At 42.4% G+C, this 19,474-nt stretch overlaps 1 protein-coding gene across 4 annotated transcripts in view; it reads left to right on the plus strand.

Moving 5' to 3' along the window:
* PRKCQ (protein kinase C theta) overlaps positions 1-14,621 on the plus strand; it is a gene marked incomplete at its 5' end in the record, with an annotated part of 105,751 nt that extends 91,130 nt beyond the window's left edge. For all 4 annotated transcript variants that reach the window (XM_081226775.1, XM_081226776.1, XM_081226777.1 and 1 more), the window contains 2 exons: positions 11,173-11,301; positions 13,519-14,621. In XM_081226775.1, the coding sequence (XP_081082901.1) occupies positions 11,173-11,301; positions 13,519-13,674 (285 nt within the window). In that variant the 3' untranslated portion in view covers positions 13,675-14,621. The remainder of the gene's footprint in view (positions 1-11,172; positions 11,302-13,518) is intronic.
* Between the last annotated feature and the right edge of the window lie 4,853 nt (positions 14,622-19,474).

Raw genomic sequence — 19,474 nt, forward strand, 5'->3', positions numbered from 1 at the left:
TTTCAACTTCCTGTGAATCTATATGTACGGTCTGAATGTTTGTGTCCCCCCAGAAAATCATATGTTGAAGTCTTCTAACCCCCAATGTGATGGTTATAGGAGGTGAGGCCTTTTGGCGGTAATTAGGTGTAGATGAGGTCAAGAGGGTGGGGCCCCCATGATGGGATTAATGCCCTTATAAAAAGAGGGAGAGAGAGAGATCTCTCCCTCCAAACACATGCACCAATAAAAGGTTTTTACTAACCTCTGCCCACGAGAGCAAAAGCCAGCTCCACCCACCACCAGTCCCTCCAATCAGGAAACTTCCACAAGCCTCTTAGATAGCCTCATACACCAGAGGGCAGACAGCAGAAGCAAGAAGAACTACAATCCTGCAGCCTGTGGAACAAAAACCACATTCGCAGAAACATAGACAAGATGAAAAGGCAGAGAGCTATGTACCAGATGGAGGAACAAGATAAAACCCCAGAAAAACAACTAAATGAAGTGGAGATAGGCTAGCTTCCAGGAAAAGAATTCAGAATAATGATAGTGAAGATGATCCAGGACCTCAGAAAAAGAATGGAGGCAAAGATCAAGAAGATGCAAGAAATGGTTAACAAAGATCTACAAGAATTAAAGAACAAACAAACAGAGATGAACAATACAATAACTGATGAAAGACACACTAGAAGGAATCAATAGCAGAATAACTGAAGCAGAAGAACGGATATGTGACCTGGAAGACAGAATGGTGGAATTCACTGCTGCAGAGCAGAATAAAGAAAAAAGAATGAAGAGAAATAAAGACAGCCTAAGAGACCTCTGGGACAACATTAAATGCAACAGCATTTGCATTATAGGGGTCCCAGAAGGAGAAGAGAGAGAGAAAGGACCTGAGAAAACATTTGAAGAGATTATAGTCGAAAATTTCCCTAACATGGGAAAGGAAATAGCCACCCAAATCCAGGAAGTGCAGAGAATCCCATACAGGATAAACCCAAGAAGAAACACGCCGAGACATGTAGTGATCAAATTGGCAAAAATTAAAGACAGAAAAATTATTGAAAACAGCAAGGGGAAAATGACAAATAACATACAAGGGAACTCCCATAAGGTTAACAGTTGATTTCGCAGCAGAAACTCTACAAGCCAGAAGGGAGTGGCATGATATACTTAAAGCGATGAAAGGGAGGAACCTACAACCAAGATTACTCTACCCGGCAAGGATCTCATTCAGATTCGATGGAGAAATCAAAAGCTTTACAGACAAGCAAAAGCTAAGAGAATTCAGCACCACCAAACCAGCTCTACAACAAGTGCTAAAGGAACTTCTCTAAGTGGGAAACACAAGAGAAGAAAAGGACCTACAAAAACAAACCTATAATAATTAAGAAAATGCTAATAGGAACATACATATTGATAATTACCTTAAACGTGCATGGATTAAATGCTCCAACCAAAAGACACAGGCTCACTGAATGCATACAAAAACAAGACCCATATATATGCTGTCTACAAGAGACCCACATCAGACCTAGGGACACATACAGACTGAAAGTGTGGGGATGGAAAAAGATACTCCATGCAAATGGAAATCAAAAGAAAGCTGGAGGGCCTCCCTGGTGGTGCAGTGGTTGAGAGTCCGCCTGCCGATGCAGGGGATACGGGTTCGTGCCCCGGTCCGGGAGGATCCCATATGCCGCGGAGCGGCTGGGCCCGTGAGCCGTGGCTGCTGAGCCTGCGCATCCAGAGCCTGTGCTCCGCAACGGGAGAGGCCACAACAGTGAGAGGCCCACGTACCGCAAAAAAAAAAAAAAAAAAAAAAGAAAGCTGGAGTAGCAAGACTCATATCAGATAAAATAGACTTTAAAATAAAGAATGTTACAAGAGACGAGGAAGGACACTACATAATTATCAAGTGATCAAACCAAGAAGAAGATATAACAATTATAAATATATATGCACCCAACATAGGAACACCTCAGTACATAAGGCAACTGCTAACAGCTCTAAAAGAGGAAATCGACAGTAACACAATAATAGTGGGGGACTTTAACACCTCACTCACACCAATGGACAGATCATCCAAACAGAAAATTAATAAGGAAACACAAGCTTTAAATGACACCATAGACCAGATAGATTTAATTGATATTTATAGGACATTCCATCCAAAAACAGCAGATTACACTTTCTTCTCAAGTGCGCACGGAACATTCTCCAGGATAGATCACATCTTGGGTGACAAATCAAGTCTCAGTAAATTTAAGAAAATTGAAATCATGTCAACCATTTTTTCTGACCACTATGCTATGAGATTAGAAATCAATTACAGGGGGAAAAACCGTAAAAAACACAAAGACATGGAGGCTAAACAATACGTTCCTAAATAATCAAGAGATCACTGAAGAAATCAAAGTGGAAGTCAAAAAATACCTAGAGACAAATGACAATGAAAACACGATGATCCAAAACCTATGGGATGCAGCAAAAGCAGTTCTAACAGGGAAGTTTATAGCTATACAAGCCTACCTCAAGAAACAAGAAAAATCTCAAACGAACAACCTAACGTTACACCCAAAGGAACTAGAGAAACAAGAACAAAACCCAAAGTTAGCAGAAGGAAAGAAATCATAAAGATCAGAGCAGAAATAAATGAAACAAAGAAAACAATAGCAAACATCAATAAAACTAAAAGCTGGTCCTTTGAGATGATAAACAAAATTGATAAGCCATTAGCCAGACTCATCAAGAAAAAGAGGGAGAGGACTCAAATCAATAAAACTAGAAATGAAAAAGGAGAAGTTACAACAGACACCGCAGAAATACAAAGCATCATAAGAGACTACGTCAGGCAACTCTATGCCAATAAAATGGACAACCTGAAAGAAATGGACAAATTCTTAGAAAGGTATAAACTTCCAAGACTGAACCAGGAAGAAATAGAAAATATGAACAGACCAATGACAAGTAATGAAATTGAAACTGTGATTAAAAATCTTCCAACAAACAAAAGTCCAGGACCAGATGGCTTCACAGGTGAATTCCATCAAACATTTAGAGAAGAGCTAATACCCATCCTTCTCAAACTCTTCCAAAAAATTGCAGAGGAAGGAACACTCCCAAACTCATTCTATGAGGCCACCATCACCCTGACACCAAAACCAGACAAAGATACTACAAAAAAAGAAAATTACAGACCAGAATCACTGATGAATATAGATGGAAAAATCCTCAACAAAATACTAGCAAACAGAATCCAACAACACATTAAATGGATCATACACCATGATCAAGTGGGATTTACCCCAGAGATGCAAGGATTCTTCAATATATGCAAATCTATCAATGTGATACAACCTATTAACAAATTGAAGAATAAATACTATATGATCATCTCAATAGATGCAGAAAAAGCTTTCGACAAAATTCAACACCCATGTATGATAAAAACTCTCCAGAAAGTGGGCATAGAGGGAACCTACCTCAACATAATAAAGGCCATATACAACAAACCCACAGCAAACATCATTCTCAGTGGTGAAAAACTGAAAGCATTTCCTCTAAGATCAGGAACAAGACAAGGATGTCCACTCTTACCACTATTATTCAGCATAGTTTTGGAAGTCCTAGCCACGGCAATCAGAGAAGAAAAAGAAATAAAAGGAATACAAACTGGGAAAGAAGAAGTAAAACTGTCACTGTTTGCAGATGACATGATACTATACATAGAGAATCCTAAAGATGCCACCAGAAAACTACTAGAGCTAATCAATGAATTTGGTAAAGTTGCAGGATACAAAATTAATGCACAGAAATCTCTTGCATTCCTCTACACTAATGATGAAAAATGTGAAAGAGAAATTAAGGAAACACTCCAATTTACCACTGCAACAAAAAGAATAAAATACCTAAGAATAAACCTACCTAGGGAGACAAAAGACCTGTATGCAGAAAACTATAAGACACTGATGAAAGAAATTAAAGATGATACCAACAGATGGAGAGATGTACCATGTTCTTGGATTGGAAGACTCAATATTGTGAAAATGACTCTACTACCCAAAGCAATCTACAGATTCAATGCAATCCCTATCAAATTACCAATGGCACTTTTTACAGAACTCGAACACAAAATCTTAAAATTTGTATGGAGAAACAAAATACCCCAAAGAGCCAAAGCAGTCTTGAGCGAAAAAAAATGGAGCTGGAGGAATTAGACTCCCTGACTTCAGACTATACTACAAAGCAACAGTAATCAAGACAATATAGTACTGGCACAAAAACAGAAACATAGATCAATGGAACAGGATAGAAAGCCCAGAGATAAACCCCCACACTTATGGTCAACTAATCTATGACAAAGGAGGCAAGGATATACAGTGGAGAAAAGACAGTCTCTTCAATAAGTGGTGCTGGGAAAACCGGACAGCTACATGTAAAAGAATGAAATTAGAACACTCCTAACACCATACACAAAAGTAAACTCAAAATGGATTAGAGACCTAAATGTAAGACCGGGCACTATAAAACTCTTAGAGGAAAACATAGGAAGAACACTCTTTGACATAAATCACAGCAAGATATTTTTTGACCCACCTCCTAGAGTAATGGAAATAAGAACAAAAATAAACAAGTGGGACCTAATGAAACTTCAAAGCTTTTGCACAGCAAAGGAAACCATAAAGAAGACCAAAAGACAACCCTCAGAATGGGAGAAAATATTTGCAAGTGAATCATTGGACAAAGGATTAATCTCCAAAATTTACAAGCAGCTCATGCAGCTCAATAACAAAAAAACAACCCAATCCAAAAATGGGCAGAAGACCTAAATAGACATTTCTCCAAAGAAGACATACAGATTGCCAAGAGGCACATGAGAAGCTGCTCAACATCACTAATTATTAGAGAAATGAAAATCAAAACTACAATGAGGTATCACCTCACACCAGTTAGAATGGGTATCATCAGAAAATCTACATACAACAAATGCTGGAGAGGGTGTGGAGAAAAGGGAACCCTCTTGCACTGTTGGTGGGAATGTAAATTGATACAGCCTCTATGGAGAGCAGTGTGGAGGTTCCTTAAAGAACTAAAAATAGAACTACCATACGACCCAGCAATCCCACTACTGGGCGTATACCCTGAGAAGACCATAATTCAAAAAGACACATGTACCCCAGTGTTCATTGCAGCACTATTTACAATAGCCAGTTCATGGAAGCAACCTAAATGCCCATCGACAGACGAATGGATAAAGAAGATGTGGCACATATATACAATGGAATATTACTCAGCCATAAAAAGGAACGTAATTGGGTCATTTGTAGAGACGCGAATGGATCTAGAGACTGTCATACAGAGTGCAGTAAGTCAGAAAGAGAAAAACAAATATCGTATTTTAACACATATATGTGGAACCTAGAAAATGGTACAGACGAACTGGTTTGCAGAGCAGAAATAGAGGCACAGATGTAGAGAACAAACGTATGGACACCAAGGGGGGAAAGCCACGGGGGTAGGTGTGATGAATTGGGAGATTGGGATTGACACGTATACACTGATGTGTATAAAATGTATGACTAGGGCTTCCCTGGTGGCACAGTGGTTGAGAGTCTGCCTGCTGATGCAGGCAACACGGGTTCGTGCCCCGGTCCGGGAAGATCCCACATGCTGCAGAGAGGCTAGGCCCATGAGCCATGGCCACTGAGCCTGCGTGTCCGGAGCCTGTGCTTCACAACGGGAGAGGCCACAACAGTGAGAGGCCTGTGTACCACAAAAAAAAAAAAAGTATGACTAATAAGAAAACAAATAAGTAAATAAATAAACATAAAAATAAATAAATAAAAAAGAAAAGGCCATGTGAGCACTTAGCAAGAAGATGGCCATCTACAAGCCGGGGAGAGATGTCTCACCAGAAACTGACCGTGTCAGCACCTAGATCTTGGACTTCTCACCCCCAGAACCATGAGAAATAAATGTGTGCTCTTTAAGCCTCCCAGTCTCAGCCCAAGCAGACTGAGACACTATGATCATTTCAAAATAAAAAGTTGAAAAACAAAACTACATCTAAGGCTAAATTCCAGCAAATACGAAAAAAAAAAAAAGAGAGAGAGAGAGAGAGTCAGCTGCAGTTTCAGTGGCAGGAAGAATATTTGCTATGAGAGTAGAACGTGAATTTGGTGACTAGAGCAGAGACCAAGACAGTTAAGGATAAAGACGGTGAAGAAAGAGGACTCACTGGTGCAAGAGGTTTTAAACCCACATGGAAGAGTCTGGGCTTATTCTTTCTCCTGTGAGTTAATAAAAATTCTCTGTTCTTGTCCATGAAGAAGACAGCTGTCCGTTTTCCAGGAGCTGGGCTGATAAAAATTTGTGGCCACCTGGCAATGTGCTGGTTGTGAGACTGGCTTCCAGTTGCCCCTGTGCCTCTTGTGCTCTGATTTTAATCCAACAGCCCCCACAGCCCTGAGCTCCCTTTTCTGCAAAAATCAAAGGTGATCTATCATATCTAGAGAAACCTCCTCTAGGGAATTTTACATATGTTCTGAAAGCCAGAAGTAACGGGTCCTCTGGAAACACTAAGCAAAGAGTATTCAGCGGCCTCTGTAACAGCAGTGGTGTCAGTACCAGACTTCAACCTCTTTAGCCCTCAAAGGGCATGGATGCACGTAGTGCGCTGAACACATGCACATCATGAGAGGCTGTGTGCTCCGTCCAGAATTACAGCTGGAAAGGAAACAGTCAACAAAACGAAACGGCAGCCTACTGAATGGGGGAAGATATTTGCAAATTGTATGACCAATGAGAGATTAATATCCAGCATGTATAAACAGCTCATACAACTTAACATCAAAAACAATTAAACAAAACCAAAAAAAAAAGAACCAACCCAATTAAAAAAATGGGCAGAAGACATTTTCCAAAGAGGAAATGAGGATGGCCAACAAGCACATTCAAAGAATGTGCTAATCAAGGAACTACAAAATCAAACTAATCAAGGAACTGCAGATCAAAACCACAATGAGATATCACCTCACACCTGTCAGAATGGCCATCATCAAAAAGAACACAAATAACAAATGTTGGCGAACATGTGGAGAAAAAGGAGCTCTAGTATACTGTTGGTGGGAATGTAAATGGATGCAGCCACTGTGGAAAACAGTATGGAGGTTTCTCAAAAAACGAAAAACAGAACTACCATATGAGCCAGCAGTTCCACTCCTGGGTATATATCCGAAAAAAAACAAAAACATGAATTCAAGAAGATACATGCACCCCAGTGTTCATAGCAGCACTATTTACAATAGCCAAGACATGGAAGCAACCTAAGTGTCTATCAATAGATGAATGATAAACAAGATTATATATATATATATATTTTATATATATTTATACACACACACACATGCACGTGCACAATGGAATACTACTCAGCCATGCAAAAGAATGAAATTTTGCCGTTTGCAACAACATAGATGGACTTGGAGGGCATTATGCTAAGTGAAGTAAGTCAGACAGAGAAAGACAAATACTATATGATATCACTTATATGTGGAATCTTAAAATTACAAAAAACTATTGAATATAACAAAAAAGAAGCAGAGTCACAGATACAAAGAACAAACTACTGGTTACCAGTGGGGAGGGGGTGAGGGAGTGGGAGACACAAACTGTTGGTGCAAGATAGACTCAAGGATGTATTGTACAGCACGGGGAATATGGCCAATATTTTGTAATAACTGTAAATGGAAAGTAACCTTTAAAAATTGTATAAAATTTTAAAAAAATTTTTTTAAAGAATTACAGCTGTGACACTGCTGTCCAGTTGACTATTGTCAAAGACACGCCCCTTTCTTCCTCATTTATTCACCCAGGATATCCTGTCCATTTGTTTGGAAAATGCCGGAAAACGAATGATTGCAAACAGAAATACCTCTCCCTTTTGTAGAAAGAGCCATCTGAAGAGGGACTAAAGAGGAAGGGAGATTCCAGTGGGAGGCGCTGAGCCCGGGGGAAGCGGGGGTCCATCCCCAGCAGCCCAGCACTGCTTTCTTGCCCAGATAGCCGAATAAATTTAAACAAGTTCCAGCTGCATCCTGGCCATTTATGTCAGAGATGTGCTTTTTCCTGTAAGTGTAAACCACACTTCTGACAGCTTTTATAGACAAAAATCAAGCCTTTCTTTCATGAACATTTATTCCTTCGGTGCAGCCTCCCGGTGGCAGATGACCTCCCATAAGGTCAACAAGCATCTTCAGGACCAGGGTGGGGGGTGATTGGCTGCAGGGCAGAGAAGATAATTCACTCGTCTGTGCAAAACGGGAAAGGATTTTGAGTCTCGAGGCTGGAGATCATACTATCTACTCATTATACATTTTATCTTAAAAAAATTTTTTTTTAATTTCACAGGTACATATACCAGGTTCAGGAGGCTCTTTGTTATGATCCTCTTGGAACAAATGCCGCATGTTACTAGGGAAAACTAACAGGAAACCTAGCATGTGCACACTTCTAACCTGATTCCCTGAAGCATTTAATTATAACAACACGAGGCTGGGTTTCAGCTTGTTCATGGGGCACTCACACCTTCTCTCTAACCTTGCTTCATCAAAATGTCCTTAAGAAGTGGAAGTCGATCATTTATCAGGATCATTTCAAGGCAAGGGATGGGGGGCAAGTCACTTATTCCCTCTTCTCCTGAAAGCATCAATCTGCTTTTCCCTCTCGACTCTTGCTGGTGTCTGAGTCCATAGGAAAGTGTGCTTTACTGTGAACTTTTCTCTAGGCTGTTCTATATGCTGAAACCAAGAGACTAACAGAAGACAGAGACTTTAAGCCACATAATCTGGAAAAAAAGTGGAAAGACAGCTTACTCACGTATTCAACAAACATCTATTGAGTGTCTGTTTTGTACATGGCACTGGGCTGGATTCTGTAAGAAACAGAAACATAAATGATATCTGCCTTCCAGAGCTTACACTACAGCAGGAAAGACAGTCTTTAAATAAACACACACACACACACACACACACACACACACACACAGCGTGCTAATTTCTTTAGTAGAAGGGAGGTGTTCTATGGACCACAGAGGAGAGACCATCCAAAACCAGAAGTAGGAAGGGGTTGCTCATCATTTAGGCTCTACTGCTGGCTAGACGCGTGGTCTTGAGCAAGTTACTTAGCTACGCTGAGCCTTGGTTTCTAAAAGCTTTCTGCTTTTAGAATCTGCCTTTAAAGACAAGATGGTTTTGATGAGGCCTCTAGCACAAGACCTGACTCTCAAGGGACACTGGGTGGGATGGGTGATGTAACCAACCATGTGAATATGACTTGACAAGGAGAGAGAGCTCACCGTGGGTGGAGGTAATCAAAGAAAGCTTCACAGAGAAGAGGGGGTGTAAGCTGAATCCTGACAGGTGAGTCAGGATTTAAAGAGGAAGAGGAAGAAATGGGAGTGGATGTGGGGAGAGGGAAACCCTGACAAGACGGAGATGTCATCGGTGAGGGGCAGAGGTAGGAAAGGCAGATGCGTATTCAATGAGCAGACGTGTCCGGATGGACGAGAAGGTCACAGTGAAATCAGAGGACGAGTGTCAGCACTGCAGGGAGCCTGGAAGGCGGGCCTAGGGGTTCAGGGGATGTTGGGACTCACGGGACATAAGGACCACCTTGTCTGACCCTTCATTTTACAGGTGATGGAACTGAGACTCAGAAAACTTGCCCCAGGCCACGTCGGTCGTAAGCCTCTTGAATGACAGTCTCATGTTATATCCACTATGCAGTGATTTTCTAATGGGGTGCTTTGGAACCCTAAGTTTCCATAGAGGGGCCTCAGTGGCCTCCATATGAAAAAGGAGAGAGGAAGCTGGGGCCATTCCAACAATTTACCACTTGGATATACTAGGTGGTTGCATGAGGTCTCACTTGGGCTTTAAGAGGAGTCTCCTGATTTAAAAAAAGAGAAAAAAAAATCTCCACTTTGCTACAGCATGGTAGTTAGTTAGTTAGTGATTATAGACTAGAGCTTTTGAAGATTTTGACTACACATAAGACTGACTCTTCTTATAAGAGGTATAAGCACGAGGTTCATGCAATGTAGCTGCAAATGGAGGTCCAGTCCTGCCAGCACTTCATGGAAAATCACTGCACTTGACTTGGATTCTGTTTTCAAGACTCAGAGTCTCTGTATGATACCCTGTAATAAGCAGTTATTTGACCGTATGATACCCTGTAATATTTGATACATAAACATCTAGCTGATGTAAGAGAAGAGGTCACTACTCCAGACCCCCAGGACCCGAGACTATTTTAGGACTCTTCTACTTCCTTAAAGCCCTTGACATGTTTTATTTAAGTTTGAAGAGTTTCCAGGTTTCTTTCCTGTCCTGGCCAATGTTCACTTTGACCTCATGGGAGAAAGTAGTAGGAGAGGGGAGAGCACAAAGAGGAAATACATATGTAATGGGTCAGAGATGATTAAAGATGATTTGAATAAAGTATTAGTGTCCAGCAGGTTTGCAGGAATGAAGAGTGATTCCGGATACTCAGATGCCTTACAAAATACAAAGCTGACTGTCAGGGGCTAGTTTATGTCACACCTGAAGTGAGCTTTTCTTTAGAGCAAGACTGTAATCCTAAGAAAGCAGCTTTGAAAGAAATCAAACTTGATCGATGGATAGTAAACCAAACAACCAACACATTGGTCACTTACTTTCTGCTGTTGGGTTCTACAGACCAGGAATTAGCACACACCTCTGTGTGTGTGTGCGCACATGTGTGTGTATATTGTTGTTTTAACCCACAAAACAGCCCTGTGAGGAGGATACTTCCCTCACCTTACTGATGAGGGAACTGACTCTGTAACTTGCCAGGTCCCATGAATAACAACACAGGGAAAAGCTGATTTCAATCTAGGTCTAGATAACTCAAAACATTGCACTTCTAGAGCAAAGCCCAGACTCTGGAATATTCAGTAGACTTGTTGCCGCTGGTTTGACTTGACTCGATAGTTTATGGTGGTTGGTAGAAAAAGAAGGTTCGGAAATCAGGTGGCAAAAGCCGGGCCCTTCTCTTAGTGGAGTCAAGTGCATGCGATCCTGGCTCCCACGCTAAGAAGTGCACCTGACTCCCAGGGGCCTGGTTCATCCCTTGAGAAGTAACTGCTCCCCTTCTGCTCCCTTTCAGCTCTTCGTAAGAGAACCTGAAAAGCGCCTGGGGGTAAGGGGAGACATCCGCCAGCACCCCTTGTTTCGGGAGATCAACTGGGAAGAGCTGGAAAGGAAGGAGATTGACCCTCCGTTCAGGCCTAAAGTGGTAAGGAGCCTCCGGGGCCCTGTGGTCCTGCCCGCACAGTCCTCACATCACACCCAGGCTGCCGGGGCCTCGACTTCCCACCCACCCTCTGCAGTTCTTGGAAGCAAGCCTTCTTTAATCAGTCTGTCGGGCTGGCGGGGAGGGGATGTTACTCACTGGCAGAATTTAACCTGTGTGATCAAATGTATTTGTGTGAAGAACGGATCACCACGTGTACATGCCTTAGACTGAACATGTACATGTGGGGATGACCCTCAGATGCCATGTGGAGCTTTGCACAGGGTGTGTCCAGGCTTCAGGGTCACAGCCCGCATGACCCAAACCTGAGCATAAACCCTGCATCCTTTGACAGGAGTTTTGGATCCATGTTTTCTGTGATATTTATGAAAGTTTCTCTGACATTTGTCATCTGTTCATATAACTACAGACCCTAATGGTAATTGGTAGGTGTTTTTTCATTTAAGAAGTAAACTGATACTTAGAAAAAGACTGGTCTCTAAATTCCCATGTATATACCCACCAGCAAGAGTCACCAACCTCCCCGAGAAAAGGCAGAACTTCCTGGGTCACCATAAAATGAAGCAAAGATGAAATGAAAAAAGTTCTGGAGATGGATGGCCCAATACGTGAATGTGCTTCATGCCCCTAAACTGTACACTTAAAATGGTTAGATGGTCATTTTTATGTTATGTACATTTTACCACAACTTAAAGAGTAAATAATAATTTTTTAAGGAGTACAGCAAAGTGGTGGATTTGCCAGCTTTACCCATTCCTGGTGATTCTGGGAATAAGGTAGCAATGACCTGGGTAGACATGAACCATCTTCGCATGGAGGTGGCACAGGCTTGTGGATTTCAAAGCACAGCGTTCACTCCAGAAAGTATCTTCTGTTATTAGTCGTGCCAGTGGGTAATCAGAAGCAGCACTGTGCCCCTGGGGCAGGAAGAGTTACTTGTGGTCAACATTTGTCCTAAGCTCTGGAGATATTCCAAGGGTCCTAAAGGGTGGCCTCTAGCACTCTTATTATTTGTAACAGCACCATTTCTACTACATGGGTTAATAATTTATTTATGGTATGATGAATTTTTGCCTTCTTCCAGCTCATCAGAACAATGTCATTCATATCTCAGCTTCCATGGTAGATTACAATGGACTCAATATTTTCCACATAAAAATCAGATGTTTCAGCTATGCTTTCCCTATGGGACAATTCCCAATTCCTCCCGTAGGAAGGAATTTCCCTGACCCATGGTCTGAGTGGCTATTTGTAGGCAGAGACCACAAACCATTGGCCTCAGCAGCTCAGGGGCCCCCTTGAGGGTGGGATGGGCCTGGATCTTAGTCACGCTCACATAAGGGTGACATTTGATTATGGTTGCTTTTAATCTTAGAAAGCTGAAGTGTACACCATACTGAACAGTATTTATAAATAGGTCTCTTTTTCTGTCATGGGCACCAGTGGACCAGGTGACCAGAAGGGAGCTCACCCCAATCTGTGTTGTCTCTGAAAGACAGTCCAAGATGTTTAATAATAAAATTAATGTGGGATTCTTTTCCCATATAGGCCATTACAGAGTATGAGTAGAGTTCTGTGTGCCATACAGTAGGTCCTTATTAGGAATCAAAAACAGAGTGGAATACATGTATATGTATGACTGATTCACTTTGCTGTACACCTGAAACTAACACAACATTGTAAGTCAATTACACTCCAGTAAAAATTTTAAAAATAAAAATAAAAGAATAAAATTAATGTAGGTCGGGGAACCAATGGGAGTGAAGGATATTGATAACCAGGATATATAATCTGCAAAACTTCTCCGATCCTCCGCCCCCTCTGCCCCCACCCCAACCTACCACTCCCCCGTCACTGTCCCCTGTAGACTAAAAGGACAGAGGTCAAATTGGGGCTTACCACCTTTTCAAAGGTTGCCAGTCCTGCTTCATGGAAAGTTATTTGAATGTACACATCATGGAATTCCTGTATACGAATTTAATTACACTACCGATACGCTGATGAGTCAGAATCTTAGAGATATTCAACAAAGGCCCTATACAATCATCTATCAGTATTACTTTCGTTTATTGGCAGACGCCAACATTTTCATACGCAGATTATAGCCTAGATGACAAAAGCCCTTATCTTGAATGAATCATGAATTCAGTGGCCTGATTTTCCTCTCTTTTTCTCCCCACCCCTTAAACTCTGGTCAAGAAATCACCGTACGACTGTAGCAATTTCGACAAAGAATTCTTGAATGAAAAGCCCCGGCTGTCATTTGCAGACAGAGCGCTGATCAACAGCATGGACCAGAACATGTTCCGGAACTTTTCCTTCATGAATCCAGGGATGGAGAAGCTGATATCCTGAACTCTCCTCTCCAGACACACGAAGGGATTTGCCTTCTCTCTGTGAACTGGTTCAAGCGACACTTCTTGGGTTCCTTTTCCACTTGGAAAAGAAAAGAAACACTCAACAGTAAAGGCTGAGCCCTTTGAGCTCCTCACCGACTTTGCATGTGTAGCAGGAACCAGCTCTGCTTCACTAATGACAATGCCCTTCGGACTCTCCCCTGTCGTCTCTCACAGCCACTCTTGAAGTTAGGTCCTTCCTTCCTGTAGTTATTTACTTGAAGACGGTTCTCCGCACTGTGAAAGATTTGAAAACTTAATTCCACTCTAAGTTATGGCTCTTCACCTGGGCACCAACTGCTGATCCGTGACATACGTGTTGACTCAAGGACCAGAGTCCAGACTTCTCAAGACTGAAACTGCACGTTGCCTGGTGTAGCGCTGGCATCCACTCGGCCGCAGACAAGTAACCACTAACCCATTTTATTCTGTTCACACCTGGGCGAGTGTAAAGGGTAGGGGGTAGGGGAAGCCCTGGATAGGTTCTTATGGGAATTCTTCATAATAAACATAGCTTGTAACTTGAGATTTACAAATTCATTCATTCTGATTTAGCCATGAAATTCACAGGCAAGAGGAAAGTGGGGAGAGTTCGTGTCATCCATGTGCAATGTTTACTAGACTCCTACTCTGGTTATCTTGTCAACGTAGAAATTAAATTTAGAGTCCAATAAAGATAGAGTCATTTTACTCCTGCCAATAAAACCTTTCCATCCATCCATTCTCAGTTGATTTCAGTATCAGTGGCAGTTTCTCATTACCATCCTCACATTAGAACAGGAAAAAAAAAAATGAAGTGCGTAATTCTTCTAGAGAAAAGATAACCCATCCCTTTATTATACCATTACCGATGATTTGATGACTCCTAAGTCTCTTGAGAGAGACATCCTTCAACATAAAGACCCATGCATGCTATTTGCAGCGATCTTATTTAATAAGAATTCTAGCTATCCATGTTTAAAATATCTGTGCTGTGTGTATATTTTGATAAAATGTTGTGACTTAATGACAAAGAGGAGGATATGTAAAACTGGAATAAAAAAAAGAAAGAAAGATGCCTCTTCATAGTTTAATTCCCTACTTGCCCCTGCTCCCTGCCCCGAACTTGGTTCTGTTTTGGTTATCATCAAAATGTAGCTAGAATTGAGTTAATGTTTTAAATTTTGAGAATCCTTAAAAATCTCCAACAGGAGAGAAACTCAGATAACCTTTAAGTTATTAGTATTATATTCCTCTTTTCCTTCCCCACAAGATTTTTTTTTCCCACTCACTTTCCAACATACTTTATTCCAGATTCCCTACACAGCCTTCAAAGGACCTGCAGGATGAGGTCTTTAGCCTCCTACTCTCAACTTTGCTCAACTGGCTTCAGTCATAGTGGTTTCCCCACCACCCTGACACAGTTCTGCCTCAGGGCCTTTGCACTTCCTGCTCCCAGTACTTGGAATGCTCTTCCCCCCCACAAGATTCTTGAAAGAGTGATCTCCAACCCCCGAACTCAGCTCTGCCCTCCAACTTCTCTCCTGACACTGCTTCCCCCAAGGACGCCCTCTTTCCAGTTCATGTGGAATGTTCTAGATCCTCATCTACCCCTCTGCAGCTTTTTATAGAAGGAAAGACCCTCTCTTTGATCTCGGCCCCTCGGATGTTCTGACACAGCCCTTTGCTCTTTCATCCCCTCCACCTTTGATTACCCACCCCCCACCCCACCCCCGGCTGGCCCCGTTCCCTCCTTCCCCAAATCACCTCCAAGTCCCCTCTTCCCTCCTTGCTTTCACTTTTCCTTGGTTTTCTCCTCCCACGCCATGCCTTCAAGAACGCACAGTGCAGACAATCTCAATCCTCATCCCCAGTTCTAGCCTCTCTGCCAGGCTTCACACAGTTCCACTCATCCTGTTCACTTAGGATCTTAATCTCTCTTGTAGTCCCTCATTCTATTAACAGCACCATCATGGACCTGGTCATCCAGGCTCAGAACCACAGAGTCCTTGTTGACTATCCCCTCCCCCTTTCTAACCTCCTTCTCTCTCCTACCAAATTCTTATGATTCTGCCTCTGCAACTTCTCCAAACTATATACTTATCTCTACTTTCTCTCCTGCTAATCGTGCCTGGATTATTTAATAGCTGATGAACCAGTGTCCCCATCTGAAGTCTCCTTCTCCATTTTAATTCACATATACAACATATAAACTGTAGAGTGGGAATAACTTTTCCTCTACCTCTTAGGTTCAGTATCTGAGGGCCTGTGAATTAAATTAACAAAATACCGATGAGCAAGAGAAGCATGCTTTTATCTACACATGCAACATGCATACACGTGATGAGGCACTCAAAGGAGTGGTTAGAATTTGGGGCTTAAATAGCTAACTTACCAGAGGAAAGAGAAGAAGAAGAAAAGGCTCCAACGCAAAGAGCAAATAGGGGTTTCAGGAAACAAGAAAGTTTGTGATAATGTTTGTCCACATAGGTATGAGTGGTCTTCCTGTCTTGTTTTCTTCAGGGCCAAAAACTGCCCCCAAATGGAGATTTATGGAAGTAGGTTTACTCTTAGCCTCACTCCTGGGATCAGACCCACCCCAAAGAAGGAATTCATGGTGGTCCTTATTTCTCTTAAGTGTCTTCTTTTAGTTAGATAAAGAAAGCTCCAGGAAGGCCTCTCTCTGCATCTACTGAATCTCAAATATTTCTAGCTTAAAATAATTTTTACTATTTATGAAATACAAAAATATTATCTTCAGAAATCAAGGTTATTATCCCACACCCTCATGTTCAAAACGCTGTGTAATCTTCCCTGACTGAACCCCATCCAGGGCACCCCATCTTGTCCCCAGACAACCTCTCTACCATCACCTTTCATCTCTGCCTTTCACTCACCTGTGCTCCCACTGATCTGGATTTCTTAACACTGACCATGAACCCCCATCGTCTCCTGCCTCCAGGCCTTCGGGAAGCTAGTTTTTCTGCCTCGAATGCCGCATTCCCACAAGTTCATGTCTTCCTGTCTCCCAAGATCCACTTCAAATATCCAGACTGCCATGAAACACTCCCGACTTGAGCTGATGTATCTCTCACCTTGTTAAGTTCCCATCCTATTGTATTTCTCTGTCCATTTCCCACGGCACTCACCATTTTTTCATCAAGCTCTACAAGCATCTGCTTTGCCCCTCTTTCTAGACTGTAAACCCCTGAGGGCAGAATCTCTGTCTAGTTTGTCTCTGTCCTTGCCACATTTCCTTGGTATATTCGGGCTCAACATGAGTTGTTGGGCAGGTGAGGAAGTAAATGATTGCAGTGTGTGGTGTCTGAATGGTGGCGCCTCCAAAGGTATGTCCACCTGGCACCTGCGAATATGACCTTACTTGGTAAAGGGGTCTCGGCAGATGTCATTGAGTTAAAGATCTAGAGGTGAGAGCATCCTAGATTTTACGGCTGGACCCTAAATCCAACATCGAGTGTCCTTACAAGAGACAACAGGGAGAAGAGAAGGCCAGGTGAAGATGGAGACGGAGATTGGAGTGAGGCAGCCCCAAGCCCAGGAACACCTGGGGCCACAAGAAGCTGGGAGAGGCCAGGACGGGTCCTCCCCTAGAGCCTGCAGAGGGAGCGTGGTCCTGCCAACACCTTGACTTTGAACTCTGGCCTCCAAAACTGAGAGAAAATACGTTTCTGTTGTTTTCAAGTCATCCAGCTTATGGTAACTTACGACAGCAGCCTTGGGAAGTTGATACACACTAGTCTACGAAGCCAGCAGTGCGCTAGGAGGAGGCGGCAGTGAGCTTTGTGCCATCCTGCCCATCCAGCCACATGTGCAGGCGGGCCACTCCATCCCTGCCAAGCCTTCACCTCCCTCCTCCCGGGGCAAAACCTCCCACCATCGCCCAGCTTCTCGTCCACGTGAATTCCCCATCGCGGTTCTTACCCTTCTCTCCATTTTTGTCCTGTCACCTCCTTTCCCTCGCCTGCTTTTTCCCTCACTAGCCTTCAATATCCTCTCTGACTGCAGAGCTCACAGTTTTTCCACACACACAGGAAGAAAGCCTTTCTCTGGCTCTTTGTGAGTTGGCAGCTGTTTCTTCCTGCCGGTGGAACATCCACACCGCGGTTTATAAATGAGCCAATATGGTTAAAGAAAATACCCAGTGACACTTGTGAAAGCGCAGGAAGGGTGACTATTCAAGGGGGACTGCAGCGATGGGTATTGCAGTAGCGGGGAGACTGCATGGGAAAGCAGGGGTTTATAGAGAAGGGACGGGGTGCGGGGTGGCGGTGAGGGGCAGGGCGGTGGAGGGAAGATTACTAAGAGGAAACAGCAGCGGGAAGGTGGATTCTGGCTGAACTGACCTATCAGGATTCTTGCTGAAGGCAAGCCAGGTGATCGGACCTCACTGGGGGATGAGGAAACCAATCAGGTGTCCAGAGTGAGGGTTCTGGTTAAACTGACTTAGCAAGATTCTTGCTAAAATTGGACAATGCAGAGACAAACACAGAAGCCCAGAAGTCACGCTTAGTTGAAAAACAGTTCAGGAAGGCTGAGTAGAGTTTGGTCAAGGAGAGAATCTTTGACGGTATTTAGAACAAAGATCCCGGTTGCAGCATCACGAGGGCTTTGGGATTACAGCTAGTTAAGCTTTCCTCTTGGTGCCAGAACTACTTCCACACAATCCTGAGAGCTTGTTGTCCCCCCTTGTGATAATTTCACAAGGTATATGTGTATCAAAACATCAAGTTGTACACGCAAGAGATATACAATATTTGTCAATTATACCTCAATAAAGCTGGGGGAAATTTTATTATCTGAAAAAAAGAACTCAAAATATAATTACAATAAGGTAAATAACCTCTATATATTAAACTAGCCTTATACATGTTTCATACGGTTGCTTATTTTGTGTAAGCGAGTTTTATTTAATGAATGAAGGAGCACATGCATCTCCTAAACTCTTTGCACCAGCAGGTCCCTGAGGCACCAGTGCTAGAAAGGTTGAGTCATCTTTTACTGATGGAAGATGCTAAGACCAAGAAGATGGAGTGACACCTGGGCTTACACCAGACAATATCATAATTCGAAAAGATAGGTGCACCCCTATGTTCACAGGAGCCCTATTTACAATAGCCAAGACATGGAAGCAAACTAAATGTCCATCGATGGAGGAATGGATAAAGAAGACGTGGTGTATGTGTATATATATATATATATATATATATATATATATATATATATACAATGGAATATTACTCAGCCATAGAAAGAAAAAGATAATGCTATTTCCAGTGACATGGATGGACCTAGAGATTGTCATATGGGAAAAGAATCTAAAAGAGTATGGATATATGTATATGTATAACTGATTCACTTTGCTGTACAGCAGAAACTAACACATCGTAAATCAACTATACTCCAATAAAAATTAATTTAAAAATTCATATATACGTATATAATCTATAGCAGTGTATGACAGTCTCATTTTTAATGAGATGAAAGTATTTTACTAATTTTATACAGATTCTAATTTCCAGCTTTGACCCCTGTGTTTCACTTCTTCTCTGGGTCTTCCATCACCTTCCCCAAAAGAAAGACATGAAGGCAAGTGGCCCTGGTCTCCTGAAATAATAAAGGTAATGCTCCTGTAAGTTTCTAACCTGGAAGATGCTTAACTTCCAAACCCCTCAGTTTGCATTTGAGGAAGTAGAAGCTTCTGAGAAGTGGCTCCTCTGAAGTCACAGCTGGAGAGTGACTGAGGGGGAAACCCATTCCTG

The sequence above is a fragment of the Mesoplodon bidens genome, assembly GCF_964165515.1.
Source record: "Mesoplodon bidens genome assembly, chromosome: 3".
NCBI classification, from domain to species: domain Eukaryota; kingdom Metazoa; phylum Chordata; class Mammalia; order Artiodactyla; family Ziphiidae; genus Mesoplodon; species Mesoplodon bidens.